General features: G+C 38.9%; 2 protein-coding genes across 3 annotated transcripts; one reads left to right on the top strand and one right to left on the bottom strand.

Annotated features, from left to right (window-relative positions):
* The first annotated feature begins 1,367 nt into the window (after positions 1-1,367).
* LOC122033830 (xyloglucan endotransglucosylase/hydrolase protein 2-like) lies at positions 1,368-2,669 on the top strand. The gene is made up of 4 exons (XM_042592994.1): positions 1,368-1,524; positions 1,589-1,689; positions 1,753-1,946; positions 2,016-2,669. Exons 1-4 carry the CDS (start codon positions 1,368-1,370, stop codon positions 2,401-2,403), a joined length of 840 nt encoding a protein of 279 aa, XP_042448928.1. The 3' UTR covers positions 2,404-2,669.
* A 160-nt stretch (positions 2,670-2,829) lies between these two features.
* Positions 2,830-13,459, bottom strand: LOC122034549. Of its 2 annotated transcripts, XR_006126726.1 has the most exons (5): positions 12,988-13,459; positions 8,452-8,820; positions 3,834-8,345; positions 3,636-3,748; positions 2,830-3,051 (listed from the first exon to the last, which is right to left on the bottom strand). XR_006126726.1 is itself a non-coding variant. In XM_042593845.1 (4 exons), the coding sequence occupies exons 1-3, from the start codon at positions 13,189-13,191 to the stop codon at positions 3,876-3,878; spliced, it is 5,043 nt and encodes a 1,680-aa protein (XP_042449779.1). In that variant the 5' UTR covers positions 13,192-13,459; the 3' UTR covers positions 3,494-3,748; positions 3,834-3,875. The 2 variants fall into 2 exon arrangements, 1 of the variants encoding a protein (XP_042449779.1); XM_042593845.1 differs by lacking the exon at positions 2,830-3,051 and having other exon boundaries at positions 3,494-3,748.
* Between the last annotated feature and the right edge of the window lie 4,762 nt (positions 13,460-18,221).

The raw sequence follows: 18,221 nt of genomic DNA, 5'->3' as shown, positions 1-18,221 counted from the left end.
ATAAACATAATTAGAGGTTGTTAGGGCAAGATTGTTCCTTACTAGGTTTTGCTCACATAGGTGCTTCCTTGATTTACTTACGACTTCCTTAACTACCAAGTACAGACCTATTCTTTTGCTTAGCCTAATTTGCACAATACCAACCGCACTAACAAACCAGGAATTATGTTAGGAAATTAGCAAAATAAGTCCCTATAGTCCTTCTTTTTATATCTTAATCTATAAGATTTACGCTATAATCATCTTTGACATCGACTCTAATATCAAACTAGATGGGGAAAAAGAGAAAAGAGCGGAAGATAAAACAGAATAAAAGCAAAGTAATAAAAATAAGGAGAAAAATGATAAAAACTCACAGATAATATTACTTTACTTCAGAAAAACTTGATTACAAAGATACCCAAGTAGAGCTCAGTTTGGTTTATTTATTTTAACGAGCCTCATTAAACGAACCCAAACGAATTTTTATCAAATCGAGTTTCGAATAATTCACGAACGGCTTGGTTCATTTACACCCTTAGTTATGACCATTTGAAATTTAAAGGACCATTGAATTAATCCTGTATCAACTTTGTATGCTTAAGCATGTTTTAGACTATAAACAATCGTGTCATTAAACAAAGTTAGGTAGATAGGTAGGCTCCTTTCTCCTTTCTCATTGCTAAGGGATTGAGAAAAATGAAATCCAATGCTTAATTTTTTTTCACCAGATTTTCATTAGTCAACAACTTACAAAAGCAGGCTTCGAGCACTATTTCAAAAGGAGGCTATGGACCATACGAAAAGAGACTTTAGGTGATAGTTTGTCCTCATCACCACTTGAACCCCTAGATTTGTAGAAATTCATAAGCATTGAAGAAATCTTGCTCGTGTTGTTAGTCATCTCAAAGTGCATGTTTCATTGATGGATGAAACATGCTAGTTGTGTGTGTGACTAGATGCATAGGAGGATTGTCCCAGGCAAGGCATCCTTCATTAGAGTGAGTCTCTAGCTTGAATGAAATCCAATGCTTGTTTTTACACCGACACCCTAATTCTCATTAGTCAGCAACTTATGAAAGCAGGCTTCAAGCACGATTTCGAAGCCTATAAAGGAGGCCATCGACCATATGGAAAGAGACTTTAGGTGGTAACTCGTCACCTCTTGAACCTATTGAGCATAAGCATTGAAGAAATCTTGCACGCGTTGTTAGTCATCTCAAAGTGTATGGGCTAACTACTATCCGATAACTCACTGGTAGATAAAACATGCAAGTTGTGTGAGTCTCTAGCTTGGTTTACGCCTACATAGTTGTGTTGCAGAGGCTTAATCCGCATGCAAGATCATGTTTTCCAACTACTGTTTACTGAGCGTTATGACTCTCGTAATGGCTTGGCTTGGTGGGTTAGAATTTGCAATTGCGAGATGCAATGATCAAAACTTCACTAGCTTAGAAGTGAACTATGCCATTACATGGGGCAGAAGCCATGTCTCCTTCCAGGATCAAGGAAGACAGATTCAACTTTCTATGGATAAATCCTCTGGTAGTTACTATACTTTTATCCATGACCGATAAAGTTTATCCATGATCGATATTTTTCTCAACAGGTTCTGGATTCGGTTCCAAGTTGAACTACAGCTCGGGGTTCTTCGATCTGATGATGAAGCTGCCAAACAAAGACTCTGCTGGAATTGTCACTGCATTTTATGTGAGAAACTCTTGTTCATATCCATTTGTTCTCCCTTTCTGAGCTTCCAAAATATTTGCCTAGTTATCGTCTCACACGAGTGACCATACCGAGCTGGACTTCGAGTTCTTGGGCAACAGAGAAGGGAAGCCTATCACTCTCCAAACTAATGTCTTCATTAACAGCCATGGAGAAAGGGAGCAAAGGCTCTTCTTGTGGTTTGACCCCACCGCCAATTTCCATCACTACCAAATACTTTGGAACTCCTACCAAACTGTGTAAGCATTCTGGATTCGAATAGAAAACAGAGAGATCCTACCAATTATTAAATTCCCTTTTTTTTTCAGGTTTTATGTCGATGATGTCCCTGTTCGAGTTTTTCAAAACCTGTCTTTTGCGGGAGTTGAGTATCTGACTCAGCCAATGAGAATAGAGGCTAGCATTTGGAATGGTGAGGATTGGGCAACAGATGGAGGCGAAGAGAAAATTAACTGGGACTATGCTCCATTTCTGGCTCAGTTCCAAGGATTTGATGTGGAGGGTTGCGATTCGGATGGCGGTTTGGATTGCTCATCTGGCGAGCTGTGGTGGAATGTGGAGAGGTACAGAGAGCTGAGTTCTGATGAGAAGGAAGCTTATGAGAAGGTGAAGAGGAGTTACTTGTACTACGATTACTGCAAAGACGTGGCCAGGTTTCCTCATCACCTACCTCCTGAATGCAAACTAATGCAGTAAAGAGAAAGAGAAGCAAAATATCGCACGAGATAGTCGTGCATTAGCTTTTAAGATGAGACAATAAGAAACACAACTATAGAATTCTTTGTCCCACTGCCTTTACTTTTGTTTGTCGTCATAGTTGTTGTTTGGTCGAAAGGAGAGTCTACATGAGTCATTGTAATTGAGAAATGATCCCCCTTCTCAGAAGCTCCAAACCTCTTCCTAGCCCTTGGAGCTCAGTCAGAATCGAACATTGCACTTCCTTTTCTGATCATCCAGCAGTGGCTTTCATATTAATGTGCCCATTCAGTAAAATAGATGTTAAAGGGATTTCCAACCCAACTACAAATGGATGTTAGGATAAAGTAATAACCAAAGAAGTTTAATCGACATAGTTGAAGCAACCAGATTAGAGTTAAGGTTGCAATAGTGACAGATCCACCAAAAGCAAATTAAGTTTTGATCTTTCAAGCTAAAAAAATTGTTACACTAATTTTACACTCGCAATAAAAGTACAGTACCTACAAAAAACAAATAGTAGTTTCCAAAGAAGTCTCATAGATTACTTAGTACAACTGAGCTATAGTGTCAAGTTACCATGAAGAGGTATGGTATCAGTAACGACATCTCTATGCCAAAGAACATGGAGGCGAACATTTTAAATATCTGCATAAGGTCAGAATCTTCATAGTATTTATAGTACATAACCACTACAAGAGCAAAAGAAGCTCAAGATGTGCATGGTGAAATAAATAAGAAAGCAGATAAAATATTGCAATATTCAAGCACCAAGCAATGGGTTTTAAAGTTGATCCATGTTACATAGTTAAGAATCAGGAACAGGCATGCATAATTACTGCGAGCAAGCATCGATCTGACACAGAACATGCACTAAAGATTTGCGATTAAACTTTATCCATGTATTGCAGGTTTAACTGGAAATCTTAGAAGACAATGCAGGACTCAAAAAGGTAAAAGAGGCCGACATGCCCCTGATAGATCCAATAAGTAAAGGGGTATTAGCACATGATATGGCAAATGTATTTTTGAAAATGTAAAGTTTATAGAATATATTAACTTCTACACGAAACATTCTATTTAAGTCTTGAATTATTTTCTTTCCATCAGAAAAAACAGCAAACTTGCCTGAAATCTCTTAAAATGCTAAGAAAAGCCTGATGACATGAAAAATGTCAACGAGTGAATAGCGTCTCAACAATAACAAGAACTATGGAAAGGGATGAAATCACCTCCAAAAGATCCAATGTAATGCTTGACGCAAACACTAGAGTGTGAGCTTTTGTTTGTATGTATAACCTAGTGAACAAGTAATACAAGAAAGAAATTCCACATACGATTGTGCCTGCATGATAGAGCATAATTTGTATTTTAACCATCCAACCATTTCGAAAACATAAATAAATAAAGAAAATGGATTGGTAGTTCACCAGAGTCGAGCTACAGATGAAATTGTTTCTTCGATCATCTCCTTACTTCCACAAGACTTGCTTAGCAGACCTCTCGGCAGCACTTTCTGCACCCCAACTCTCTTCAGGATCTTTTCTCTTTGAACCTACAGTAGGAAGACCATTCATTCTGACCTGATCCTCCATGAATGACTGAGAAGTAGCAACTAAAAATTGTCTTGATGCAGAAAGCAGTTTCTCATCTTTTCCTTCTGTATCTGCACTCCCTGGACCAGTATTCAAATCAAAGACTTGTCTACTCATAGTACTAGTGCCACCTTCTGGAAAGCTTGTCATGTAGGGACTTGGATAATTAGATGAAACAGCACTAGCAGGAGCAACAAATAATGACGAATAAGCAGGGAAGCAAGAACCACCTCCATAAGAAGTATCAACATAAGATGTTGAACCACCAGAGAAAGACACTGGAGCTAGTGTAAAAGTGGAAGGAGGAAACGATGAGTTTGCATAAGGAAATGATGTAGCTGGAGTAACCAGTGTTGCTGGTGATGGTGAAAAAGATGTACTGCGATAAATATTGCTACAAAGATTAACACCATTTAATGAACCTGGAATCATCAGGGGTTCTGCAGTTGCAACTACCGGATTTGATTTATCTCCTCTATCAAGCAGAAGAGATGGTACAGCAACAACTGGATAAGAGTGAGGAACACACCAAGGTAAAGTATAACCAGACTTGGAATTTGTTCTACGACAAGTAACATGAGACAAATTTGGTACAGTCCTTGAATCTTGTTGGTTCCTAGTTACTGCTTCTGTACTAAGCTCATCAATGTCTGGTCTGTCATTCAGATCAAAGTTCCTGAGAAAATTAGCTTTGCCTGCAGATAGTCCTCCAGATGCAGGTTGCATGGGCAACAGCGGCAGCTCTAATCTACCGCTGGTGCTAGCCAAACGGTGATCATTTTCTAGCGTCTCATCAACTCTATTTAAATCAAGATCAACTTCTGCAGCAGTTCTTGAAGGTGAATAATAATCAGTAGTAGTCATCATCATTTGAATAGAGCTCTGAGAAGGTGCGTCTTCGAGAACTTCCTCATCAGGTATGTTAAGGTCGATATTTAGCAGAGAGTGGCTCTTCTTTCCAACACCATTAGATGGGATGATATCAGGAACTTCAGATATTTTCTTTGACTCTGCTTGCCGGAAAGCACTAGTAGCTGCTGAGCCTTTCCATCCAAGTTCACCCTTGGCCTTCAACAAAATTTCATGAGGAATAAAAGGCCCTTTTGCTGGTAAAGATACAGTAAAAGATGCAGGCAAATCAGTGGATATGGGACTTGAAAAGGGAGATAGGCTAGGCAAGTGATTTGCTGATGAACATATTGTTGAGGAGATATCATGTTTGTCTTGATTCCCTTCAACAGCAGGAATAACTTCATTCAAATCAAGTTCAAATCTAGTGGCAACGACATGTTCAGTAACACTTGATGAAGAGCAGTTCACAGATGATGCAATACCCCCTTCCCCAGCTTCTGCATCAAATCCAGATGTTCTAGAGGACTTCACAGAATTCTCAGTTTCCTTGATTTTAGAAGTAGATGTCACTTCATGACTTGCTGTTCCAACTGGGCCATCCTCATTAACCTCCTTTAAATCTCTAACAATCTCAGCAGTGTCCAAAGAAATAGCAGCTGATACTACTGATTCATCAGTGCTATGAGGGGGAATACTATTGTCCTCTTTTGCTTCATGGGACAACTCCATGGGGTTGATTCTTGTGTGATCAGAACACAAAATCTTGGACTCATTAATAGCCATAGGAGAAGGAATATTACCATCAGGAAATGAAACAATGGAATCAGTATTTTCAGCTACGGCATCTGGGGATGGAGCTTTCTGTAGGCTTTCAGTTGAGATAGAAGCACTTAATACTTTCTCCACTATTTGGCTTGACATATCCTCCTGAACAAGAGGTACTTCTACTTTCGTATCAGAATTGGTGGCATCTATATCACATTTACCATCTACTTTAGCATCAGAAGTGCACCCATTGTTATCTTCAGTCTTCTTATAATCATCATGAAGTGATGTATTTTCATCCTTCAATGGGCTCATAAACTTAGGCTCAGTATAAGTACAAGTGTCAGAAACTTGCACATCGGTAGTTTGTTCATCTTCAATTGAAGCAGTTCCAACCCTATTGCCCTGCTCAACTTCCGCTGGTATATATGCAGCATTGTTGATTCTTTCAACTGCAGGTTTTTCCTCTACATTCATAGAATTATAATTATCAAGCGAACTCATACAGGTAATAGTATTTTGTGTTGCTTGATGGCCATTTAGTTTATTATTCTGCAGTTGAGAATCACTAGCACTGCTACTTGTCAACTTGGCATCTTCAGTTTGTAATAGATCTTTACCAAATGTATTACCAACTTTCTTCCCTTGCTTCTCAGAATTAGCATTGACACATTCATCGTATTGGAGATTCCTCTGACCCATATCATCATGGCAAGATAACCTAAATTCATCATTTCTGCTGCACCGTTCCTCCACAGCAGGTGGAGTTCCATTTGAATCAATTTGTGTCATTATGTTAAATTGGGAAATTTCCCCAGTGGCAACAGTAGCTAGTAGATTCATCCCTGCATCATCTCCAGCTACCAAAGGAGTGATAGCTTCAGAATATTTGGCACAGCTTTCTACCAAGGCATGCATAGAACTATAAGAATTTATTGTCCTTGGTTCAGTTGAGCAAGCTCCATTTTCATTCCCAGATGTCAAATAGGCAGTTGTAGCAGGATCTGCAACATTTACAGTTACTTCAACATTTCTTCTATGTTCTTCATCAGAACCCATTGGTGAGCTAACTTCTCCATTTCCAACTAATCCTTCTTCAACCTCATTGCCTTGACATGACACTGCATTTTCATATGTAGTGATATGATTAAGAGGAAGATCACTCTTCTGCTTCATTCTACCATCATTCAAATCTAGTTTGTCTGACATACCAGAAGGCAACTGATTGCTGCCCATTACCAATGGATCATCAACTGGGACTCCACTGCCACTCTTTCCTGGTCTTTGGCCAGGGTTAGGAAGCCTAACAATCAACCTACTGATATTTCCATGACCAATGGGGGCATTGAGTGGCTTTTGGCATGTCTGTCCAGTTTCTAATCCATTTTCTGTTGTCACAACCTTGTTGACCACCTCAGACCTACCAGAATGAGCTTCCTTCCGATCTCCAGGTATGTCAGTTACAGGGAGCCCATTGCTTGACCTTTGATTGCGATTAGTATTGCTACCTATCTTGCTAGTATTCATAGCTTCAGTGGCTGATCTCCTAGTTTCTTCCTTCTGTAAAGACATCAATTTTGATTGATCACTAAAACAAGATTGGTTATTGCTACGAGACTGATTTGAAACACTGATCTTTTCCTCTTTAACTGCAACAGGAGGCAATACTGAACCCTCACTACTTGCAACTGTTTTACATTGTGGATCCTTTGAGCTTACAATAACAGAAGCAGGTACAATTGACTTAGTAGAATCTAAGGTTCCAGACTTACTAGTCAGAAACTTACTCACTGAGGATCGGGTATTCAGCAATTTAGCAGCTCCATCAGTTGATTCAGTGTGCTTATGTTGTGTTTGACTGACATCAGAATGGCCTACCTTGCCTGACAATGAAACTGGTTGGCCAAATCCTACAGATCTTCCATCATTTACTTTTGACATCTCAGCATCAACCCGTTTCTTCCAAGTGTCAACAAGACCCCTAGCTTTCTTCTGGATTTCCAAGTTCTTAAAACTGCGCAAATTGTTCACGGACTTGCCAATGTTACAAGTCTGCAGAGTATTCAAGTTTATAGGCAACTTTTCAAGTGCACGAAGTAGAGACAAGAGAACATCCTCAACTAAATTTTCACTTTCATGAGGACTACTACCATTATCATTCTTTCCTTTGTGAACCTCCCGGAGCCAATCATCTAGTACAGGCACTCCCTTGAGTTGCACAAACTTTTGAAGGAAATCAGATTTCTCTGTGGCTGCAATGACATCAGTAAGCATTATCCGAGCAGCCAAATCTATTTTTTTCTCTTTTTTATCTAGTTGCATTAAACTAACCAAATTCTCAACTCCTTCCGTGCATACAAGCGCTCCTTTATCTGCCATTTTATTAATCTCTGCCTTAATGTTCTCAGACTTTATGGTGACAACACTTCCTCCATCACTGAGTTTGGAAGAATGTTGTCGCTTGATTGATTCAATTCCCTGGTTGAACTTCATAGGCTCTATGCCCTTGTCACCTTTGATTGGCTCCATGTCTTGATCATTCCTCAATCTCTTCTTTCCCTTAGATTGAGTGGGGGTGCCACTGCTTTGCACATTATCTGAACCAGATTTTACCTGTTGGTTGATTGTTGAATTGTTAAGAGACTTTGGTGAATGCCCATCTGATTGTACTGCTGTATGCATTTCTAGATGAGTCTTGTTCAAAAGTTGATCAACTTCTTCCTGGCGTTCCTGAGGAAGAACAGTTGAAGATCAATAATTTCATAAAGAATAACAGAACAAGAAAGTGGTATCTTATTGTACTGCAGAACAAAGGCTGACTAGTAAAAAAACTCACATTGGTATAATCCTGATCAGTCAACCACCACAAACGTTTGTTAGTAATGTCATATACTCTCCTACACACAAATGCTGGTATTCCCAGTGGAAGTTCAACACTCTTAGGTAAAAATGCAACTTTACACAGATGAAGCAATGAGGCAGCAGGAATCACATCCTTGTGGAAAGAGTAAAATACTTCATTTGGGGCAGCATCGAGTAAAATGCCTTTTGCAAGCTTAAGATCAGTAGGTCGATAAAGCCAGTTGACACACAACTTAGGAGAATCTTCTGTGCATTTCATTAAACGTCGAATTATTCCAATGAAAGGTGGAGCATTCCGAGCCTGAAAAAGAGCACATTCACCAACATGTATTTTTCGTCCATCCTGTAGTAAAAATCAGAAAGACTGATATAAGAAAACCGAAACCACTATCGAAAACCAAATATCATACAAAAGCTTCAGATGCGCATTGAATCAAGGTTGCAACATGAAAAGGTTATCCTAAAGTAAACAAGTCCCAACATCGAGTTTGTATACACTGACCCAATGAAAAAAATAGCTAGGTAAAGTAGCCTACAAATTATTTTGGAACAAATATGCATCTCTAGAAGAGAATTGCTTCTCCCATCTGTTTAATAAAGAGAAAAGGTTACTGTGCCCTAGACATTTAACAACTAGAGTAGAGGTCCCATTTGTTGTGAACCTACTAGCTATTGTGGGTTTATAATACATGGAACCATGTGTTAGACCTTCGTAATTCTGAGAGTGAAGCTTCATAATTAAAATTTGTATAAAAAAATGACAAACTGAGGGATTAAGTTACATCTTATCAATAGTAATATTTCATAGTATCAACTAGTATTCCAGTTTTGTACAACAATAGTCAAATCTTATCCCACTAGGCGGAGTTGGCTATATGGATCCTCCTACACCATGCTCTATCCCATACTGTATTATCATATATATTTAAATAAATTGTATCTTATTTTACCGTTGTTGACCAAGTCTTTTTTATCTTCCTTTTCTTCATGTAATTTGCATATTCAGTTAGTTTCACATCACCTAATTGGAACATTTATTAGTCGTCCAAGTACATGTTTATACCATTTTATACGTGTCTCACGGAGTTTTTCCTCAATAGGTGCAATTCTGACTTTCTCTTTAATATTCTCATTTTTTATCTTGTACATCCTCATATGTCCACACATCTTTGTGACTCTCATCTTCTGTTCATGTACTCGACTCATAACTCAACATTCAGCAGGTCTAAACACCCCCTTTAAGTTGTAGAAGTATTTTACAATCACAAAGAACACCTGATACTCTCCTTCATTTCAATTATCCTGCTTGTATTCACATCTCTCTCAATCCCTCTGTCCTTTTACAAAAAGGATTCTAAATACTTAAAGCTCTCAAGTAACTTGTCATTTCCTATCTTAACTACGTTTAATATTGCTAAATTATATCTTTATTCTACTAAGCCTAAAACTTTTCACTTTTAATATTTTCCGCCAAGATTCAAACTTAATATTTACTCCACGTATGTCATCTACCAAAACAATATCTTCTACAAACAACATGCATCATGGTAACATTTCGTGGATGTATCTAGTGAATTCATCCGTGATTAGTGTAAAAAAATATAGATCCGCTACATTAACGTCCACTAGTGTTTGCCCCACGGATATGAAAAGAGGTAAATGCAGATGTATAGACATGATTAGTGTAAAAAGATAAGAACTAAAGTTGATGTAACCCTAATTTTATAGGAAATGTTTAAATTAAGTCGCCAGCAGTCTTCACTGTTATCATTGTATCCTCATGCATATCCTTAATTATTTCAATGTAGGTTACACTAATATTTCTTTTTTCGAATTCTCCACATAATTTCCCCAAGGACTTTGTCATAAGCTTTTTCTAAATTGATGAATATCATGTGTAAAACTTACTTCTTTTCCCAATTCTTTTTAATTAATTGTGCATAGCTTATATTGTGAACCTTATAAGCATCAATCTAAATTGATTTTCGGTCACATGATCTTCTTAGTCTTTTTACTATCACTCGTTTCCAAGGTTTCATAATATGACTCATTAGTTTAATGTCCCTATAATTCACACAATTTTATACGTCTCCTTTGTTTATATGTCTCCTTTGTTTTTATACAAGGAGACTAGGTACTCACCCTCCACTAATCAAGCTTTTTTTTATTTTCAATATCAAGTTAAATATCTTCATAAGTCATTCAATGTCCTGCTTTCCTAGGCAATTCCATACCTCTATCGGAATATCATTTGATCCAACCACTTTTCCATTTTGTATCTCATTTAAAGCTTATTCTACTTCTAAAGTTTGAATTCTATGACAAAAATTAAATTTTAATAATACTTTAACCTATTTAAATTACATAAATTAAGTTGGTCACCGAAATCTTCATTAAAAAATTGTTGAAAATACATCTTCCATCACTCTTTTATTTCCTCATCATTCACTAGTAGTCTATTATCTTTAATGTATCTTATTTGGACAAGATGTCTTATCTTCCTCTCTCGTTTTAGTAATTCTATAGATGTTCCAATTTTCTTAAAAAAAAAGAAAATAATAGATATGTTAGAATCCCAAGTGTTACGAGTGTTTTAATGTGTTGTCAAATAAGGTTAAATTAGGCCTTGTTGTGTTTCTTATATATGTGTCTAAGTGTGCAGAAACTTTGGATAACACAAAATTACCCGATGGCTCACGATCCAATGGTGTACAGTGAAGGATGGTATGGGTCACTCGAGGGACTATAAAGGACGAGGAGCATCAGAAATGATGGACCTTGGCAAAAGACACAAGCAAGTGTGAAGGATGACACAGTAAAAAAAAGTTGATGGGCTCGATGCATCTAAGAGACGAGAGACTGCAGAAGAGTACTCTTGTAGAGGTCAACCAAACATTAGGATCGAACGATCAATAGCTACATGGAAGTTGATCCGACAGTGTGGATCTGATATAAGCGGGATCGGGAGATCGAAGATCAAGATCGGGTGGCAGGAGGACAAGTGGCAACAAATCTAGAAAAGTTATCCGAAGTGACTAGGTTTTTGATCGACCGGTAAGTTATTAGGTCGACCAAAAGAGTGTCACGTCAGCAAACAAATGGACGACGATCGTCGAGTGGATGAACTCTATTAGCCATGTCATCAATATCCCATCGACCAAACATGTCACGTCAGCAACTCATGCAGAGTCTATAAAATAAGGCGAGGAGCTTTGTTCAAAGACAACACACTCGAATACATTCTGTTCTTCTGTTTGTTCTTCTGTTCTCTTACTATTTATTCTTGTGCTCAATTGTTATAAGAGGTCTCTCAGCCTCCGACACTTATAGACGAGGATAAGGATAGCAAACAGGTGCTTGTGCATAAGGACTTGGACGTAGCACCCTAGGATTGTGAACCAAGTAAAATCTATGTGTGTGTCCTTGCTAAGCAATTAGCAAGAGAAAAGAGCATTTAAATTTTAGATACGCTATTCACCCCTCTCCCCTTTAGCGATCCGAACTACTTCCGTCACAACAAGATAAACAAAAAAAAAGGCTATTAAAGAGTGATCAGATAAGGCACCACCAAATAAACTTGTAGCAAGGTGAGATAGAATTGGAAACATCCTTTCTAATACCTGTGAAGAACAATAAAAGATATGGTCAGGTTTTGTATTGACGATTCTGTGTACAATTAAGCAAGGTTTTAATTTTTTAAATCTCAATTTTTGGTATTGGTCATAGTAATTTGCATCTATATTTTATTTCACACATTGGACAGTTGAAAAGCAAGTGTAAACTACAAACAAATTGCTATACCTAAGATGAGTAAGATGAAGTTAAAATGCAGGTGAAATAAAAGAGAGAAAATAAAAAATGTCACAATTTGTAATGACTAGTCATGAAACCTATAGGGAATGAGTCATATTGAAAAGATCAGGTTTTTCAAATGCAACCTAAGAGACTAGGCTTGAATCACAAAGTATTCAGCTACGTATGCAAGATTATCACTAGGAAAATCAAGTTTCCCAGCAATATATTTACAGAAGCCTCACGTACAAAGATTACTCTTTCTTTAGCATAAATTGGAAATTTGCACAAAAGATGGTGAGAAATTTACCTGAAACACAACTTCAATTTTCAAAAAAAAAATGTTGTGTTTAATACCACACGAAATTCCTGAAATATACCCACGAGCCCCAACATCAGCTATATGAAACTTATTTTCGAACTGGACTCAGTGTAGATTACATTGTTAGTTTTTTAGTGCATCTGGGCCCCTGCCAACTTGTCCTAAATTCTACAGGGCACGAACAATCATACTAGGTACAAACATTGCTGGGCAAACTCAGATGGAAGAACCACTCAAACTTCATAAATAAGACCATACATCCTACGAGAAAGTAAGAAAGCGTCCAAGCAACACACAATAGCCAGTTCATAAAATAGTCCAAATATCCGAAATCCCCAATCAGTTGAGAACAAATATACAGAAGTAAGTCCATAACCCAAGAAAGGAGGTAGGTACCTTCAGGAACGAATCCAAATGCGTCTCAGACGCAGATAACGACCTCCGATGCAAGCGATCAAGGCGAGATGCTTCTTCTATATCTCCATGCGAGGAGACAGACTCGAATGAGCCTCCGCACTTTCCTCTCACCTTCCCGCCCATGCATAGACGTGCATCTTCCCCGATTTGGTTACCTTCGATCCCTCCGCAAGCACGAACCATCAATTTCCAATCACCCCGACTTCCAAATCAAGTAGCCCTCGAGAAGGGAGGCATCCGGGGCGTCGTCACCGGCGGACAAACGAAAGGAAGCCCTAGCTAAGGCAACCGACGGCTCTGCAGACGACGGCAGGCAGTCAGAGGATTGGCCGGCGGCGAATAGGGAGGTATCGAGAAGAGGAACGGGAAGGGGGCGAATCGGAAGGGGGAACGGGGAGAGGGATTTGGGTCGGTGCTTATCCTCCTTCGCAACTGTTGGGAGGGTGCGAAATTAGCCGAAGGGGATGAGTCGCGGATGAAGATCGGTCCGGTTCGGTCTGGTGCTTATTTTATTTTATTTTATTTTCGAATTAGCAAGTAGTGGATCCTCTAGTCCAGGATACTAGACTCTTGCCCATTTATTGATAGGGAATTATATCACAGCTCACTCCATCAATATATTTATAGGGTTTATCTTTATCCAAGAGATCTCGGACCAAAAGATCTGAGCTCATTGATAAGAGCATCGATTCACTCAATTGGTCGAACTGATTAAAACGATTATTTGAAAATATAATGATATACGTGATTTATACTTTCAGGGGTGTATTCAATCAAGAGATTGAATGAATTTCATTGACTTTTTATTAATGATAGACTTTTGTGAAGTTGATAGATTTGTATTGACTTTTATAGAATCTCATATAGTTGTAAAAAGAATTCTATGGAATTCTATAGACTTTTTTGTAAGATTTTTACAAATATTTATAAATTTCATGAAAACTTATGGATTTAAGGAGGTGCATTCAATCTTAGAAAAGTGTAGATGGTCATGGTCTCACATGATATTTATTTTCAAACAAAATCTAAAATACCTAATTAAATTTATTTTTTTAATAAAATAATAAATAGCATGTCCAAAAAAAACTTTTTATACTTTTATCTTGTTTTGGCTAAAAACAAAGAGAATATAATTGATCATGCCCGAATGAAGGAAACTGGAAAGCTGAGGATGGGGTGACCGCTTACTGGAAGAAGACTTCGATCTTGCAAAACAAAACCAAACCAGGGAAGGGGTTCCTGACGTTGACCCTCCGACGCTCAAGTCAAAATCAGGAAGAGAGAGTAATTAAGAAAAAATGATAAATATTGCCTTCCTCATACCTGGTGTACCCTTTTATACCTTTTTCTGTGATCGTTCATCTGTCCTTATTTAATGATATTAATTGCCAAAGGAAAACTTATTTATCTTGACTTCCGTGCAATGATGATAAATGTAGTGTTCTTTATCTTGGCTTCCTCATATTTAATGATAGACGATATGTTCTCTTTTGCTTTCTTGTCTCCTCATGTGTAATGTCATTCCTTGCGCCGGACGAGCGGTCCAAGCGGCTTGTTTCCCTACCGACCGACCCATGATGCCCGACCGGCCGGGTGATGTCTGCTCAGCCACTCCTTTGTTGACCAGGATAACTATCAACGGTCGAGCGGCAACCTTAAACACTTATCTACATCAGCGATCGAGCAGCAACCTTAAACTCATGTCTACGTCAACGGTCGAGCGACGACCTTAAACCCCTATCTACGTCAGCGGTCGAGCGACGACCTTAAACCCCTGTCTACGCTAGTGGTCGAGCGGTGACCTTAAACCCATGTCTACGTCAGCGGTCGAGCGAATACCTTAAATTGTAACACCCATAGGATCCCTAGCAATTTTATATGAATTTGTTTTCCCATGATTAGAATAGGCTTTATGTAGATTTGTTTCAAAAAAATTTAAAAGAAAATGGAACAAAAAAGAGGCGTTGTCTACATCAGTGATCGAGCAGCAACCTTAAATCCCTGTCTACGTCAACGGTCGAACGACGACCTTAAACCCCTATCTACGTCAGCGGTCGAGCGACGACCTTAAACCCCTGTCTACACTAGTGGTCGAACGGTGACCTTAAACCCCTGTCTACGTCAGCGGTCGAGCGAAGACCTTAAACTGTAACACCCATAGGGTCCCTAGCAATTTTATATGAATTTATTTTCCCATGATTAGAATAGACTTTATGTAGATTTGTTTCAAAAAAATTTAAAAGAAAATAGAACAAAAAAGAGGCATAACCAAGGTTTGAACCTTGAACCTCTTGATAAGTGGGAGCAAGTGATAACCAGTAGCCCCAATAGGGCAGGGCTGTTAAGAAGAGAAGGGAGATTGTAGTTAAGGGTGGTGAAAGTGAAGGCCCCTTCACTTAGAAGGAAAATTTTGAGTTTCCTTCTTCCTTCCCAATGAGAAGATGGTTTTGCCTTCTTCCTTCATTTTTTGCATAAATAAGAGAAAGGAAAGGAAAACTTCATTTTTTATCCTTTCTTCCTCCTCCTTCCTTCTCCCATCGAAATTCCCAAGCCATTTTCTTCATTTGCCGAAACCAAACTAGGGGGGTCTTCTTCCTAGGCAAACTTCTCAAACAAGGGTATTGTTCCTTAGCGAAAGGATGTAAGTATTCTCTCACCTGCAGTACAAGTAGCTTTCGTATACTTTATGCTTAAAGGTTACTAGAAAAACTTAGGATCTTGCCTTGCAAGTTTTGGCCAAGATAAGGATTTGAGGTTACCTATGGTTGTTAAAAGTTTCATGCTACTTGTTGCTTAAAAAAAAAAGAAAAGAAAAGTTTAGAAACCATCTCCTTAGGTTTCGACCAAGATTAGATAAAAGGTTTAGAGAAAAGTTTGAAACCTAACTATGCTTGTTCATGATTTCTTATGATGCATGATCTCCTATATGATGTTAGTTTAAGTTTTCATGCTTTATATTGCCTGAAAAACCTAGAACCTTAGGTTTCGGCCAAAAAAAAATGAAAAAGGGTTAGAGAAAGTTTTAGACCTAAATTATGTTGCTTATGCTTCCCCATGATGTATAATATTCTATATATTGTTAGGTTAAGTTTCCATACCTTACATTGCTTGAAAAACCTAGAACCTTACCTTTAGGTTTCGGCCAAAAGAAATGAAAAAGAGTTAGAGAAAGTTTTAGACCTAAATTATGGTTGTTTATGCTTCCTCATGATGTATGATCTTCTATATATTATTAGGTTAAGTTTCCATGCCTTATATTACTTGAACCTTACCTTTAGGTTTCGGCCAAAAGGAATGAAAAGGGTTAGAGAAAGTTTTTAGACCTAAATTATGTTACTTATGCTTCCTCATGATGTATGATCTTCTATATATTATTAGGTTAAGTTTCCATGCCTTATATTGCTTGAAAAACCTAGAACCTTACCTTTAGGTTTCGGCCAAAGAAAATGAAAAGGGTTAGAGAAAGTTTTAGACCTACATTATGTTTACTTATGCTTCCTCATGATGAATGACTTTCTATATAATGTTAGTCTAAGTTTCCATGCCTTATGTTACATTAAAAACCTAAAGCCTTATCTTTAGGTTTCGGCCAAAGAAATGAAAAAGGTTATAGAAAGTCTTTAGACCTAAATTATGTTTGCTTATGTTTCCTCATGATGTATGATCTTCTTGATAGTGTTAGTTTAAGTTTCCATGCTTTATGTTGCAATTAAAAATTTAGAATTATACTTCTAGAGGTTTCGGCCAAGATTGAACATTAGGGTTAAAACCTCATTTATGCCTACTAAGAGTCTCATTTGCTATACTATGTATGGTGTAAAAGTTTCATGCTTTAAATTATTAGAAGAAAACTAGAATCATGCTTACATGTTTCGGCCAAGACAAGAGATTTAGGTTAAGGAGCTACCTAGGGTGTTAGGATCCTACGTACGGCTAGAGAGGGGGGTGTGAATAGCCGACCCCAATCTTTCGCGTTTCTTCCTACGATTAGGTTAGTGCAGCGGAAATACAACGTAGAAAGAAAACAGGAGAAGAAAGACAAACCATATAACGAGGTTCGGAGATGAACTCCTACTCCTCGGCGTGTCCGTAAGGTGGACGAAGCCTACCAATCCGTCGGTGGATGAGTCCCCGGAAACCCGGCTAATAGATACTCCTTGTGGGTGGAGAAACCTCACCACAATCTTTGCAACAGCAATAGGAGTACAAATAGGAACAAGAAAACAAGAACAGAAATGTAAACAACACTTGCTTGCCTTCTTGAAGTCAGCAGGAACCCTGGTGAAGCAGCAGCTTCTCGGATCCAAGCCTAGCTAGAAAACCAGCAACAGGAAGAAGCTCACGCGAAGCTTTAGCACCCAACGAGCTCAACAAAGCTCAGCAGGAAGAAGAAGCAGAAGTTTCAGGCAGGAGAGAACTTCCAGAAAGAAGAAGAAGTAGCTGCTCGGTCTTTTTCACCGAAGTCCTGTAGCCCTCTTTTATACCTGCGAAGAAGAAGAGCAGAGAACTAGCCATTGCGTCGCAACGGCTAGATTCCTGATCGGTCCATGGACCGATCAGGGAACCTCCTGATCGATCCATGGACCGATCAGGGAACCTCCTGATCGGTCCACAGACCGATCAGGCTTCGGTCCCTCGTCTGATCGGCGTCTCCTGATCGGTCTGTGGACCGATCAGGGAACCTCCTGATCGGTCCATAGACCGATCAGGCTTCGGTTCCTCAGCCACTGATCTATGCCTGATCGGTCTGCCGACCGATCAGGCCATGGGTGGATCGGTCAGCAGACCGATCCACGGCTTTCTTCTCGCGAGGTTGCGTTGCCTCCTGATCGGTCTCCAGACCGATCAGATTACAATCAGTGAGCCACTGATCTGATTCTGATCGGTCACCAGACCGATCAGGGCAAACGCAGTATCACTGGATCGGTCACCAGACCGATCCAAACTTCTCAGCCCTAAACCTAAGGCTTCCACACCAACATCCGGTCAACCTTGACCTGTTGGTACATCATCCCTAGCATCTGGTCACTCCCTTGACCTGCTAGCACTCCCCGCTAAGTGTCCGGTCAATCCCTTTGACCCACTTAGACTTTTCCACACCAGATGTCCGATCATCCCTGATCTATCTGGATTTTCCTCTTCGTGCCAAGTATCTGATCACTCCCTTGACCTACTTGGACTTTCCAACACCAGAAGTCCGATCATCCCTGATC

This window comes from Zingiber officinale, chromosome 11B (genome assembly GCF_018446385.1).
Source record: "Zingiber officinale cultivar Zhangliang chromosome 11B, Zo_v1.1, whole genome shotgun sequence".
Lineage (NCBI taxonomy): Eukaryota > Viridiplantae > Streptophyta > Magnoliopsida > Zingiberales > Zingiberaceae > Zingiber > Zingiber officinale.
This window is presented reverse-complemented; position numbering and strand designations above follow the sequence as displayed.

Excerpts from the sequence above, each read along its gene's own strand:
- LOC122033830 (XM_042592994.1), top strand. The coding sequence starts at position 1,368 with ATGGCTTGGCTTGGTGGGTTAGAATTTGCAATTGCGAGATGCAATGAT. Across the intron at positions 1,525-1,588 it reads TTCTATGGATAAATCCTCTG|GTTCTGGATTCGGTTCCAAG; the intron begins GTAGTTACTATA and ends TTTTCTCAACAG. Across the intron at positions 1,947-2,015 it reads TGGAACTCCTACCAAACTGT|GTTTTATGTCGATGATGTCC; the intron begins GTAAGCATTCTG and ends TTTTTTTTTCAG.
- LOC122034549 (XM_042593845.1), bottom strand. The coding sequence starts at position 13,191 with ATGGTTCGTGCTTGCGGAGGGATCGAAGGTAACCAAATCGGGGAAGAT. Across the intron at positions 8,821-12,987 it reads ATTTGGATTCGTTCCTGAAG|GATGGACGAAAAATACATGT; the intron begins GTACCTACCTCC and ends TTTTTACTACAG. Across the intron at positions 8,346-8,451 it reads CTGATCAGGATTATACCAAT|GAACGCCAGGAAGAAGTTGA; the intron begins GTGAGTTTTTTT and ends GTTCTTCCTCAG.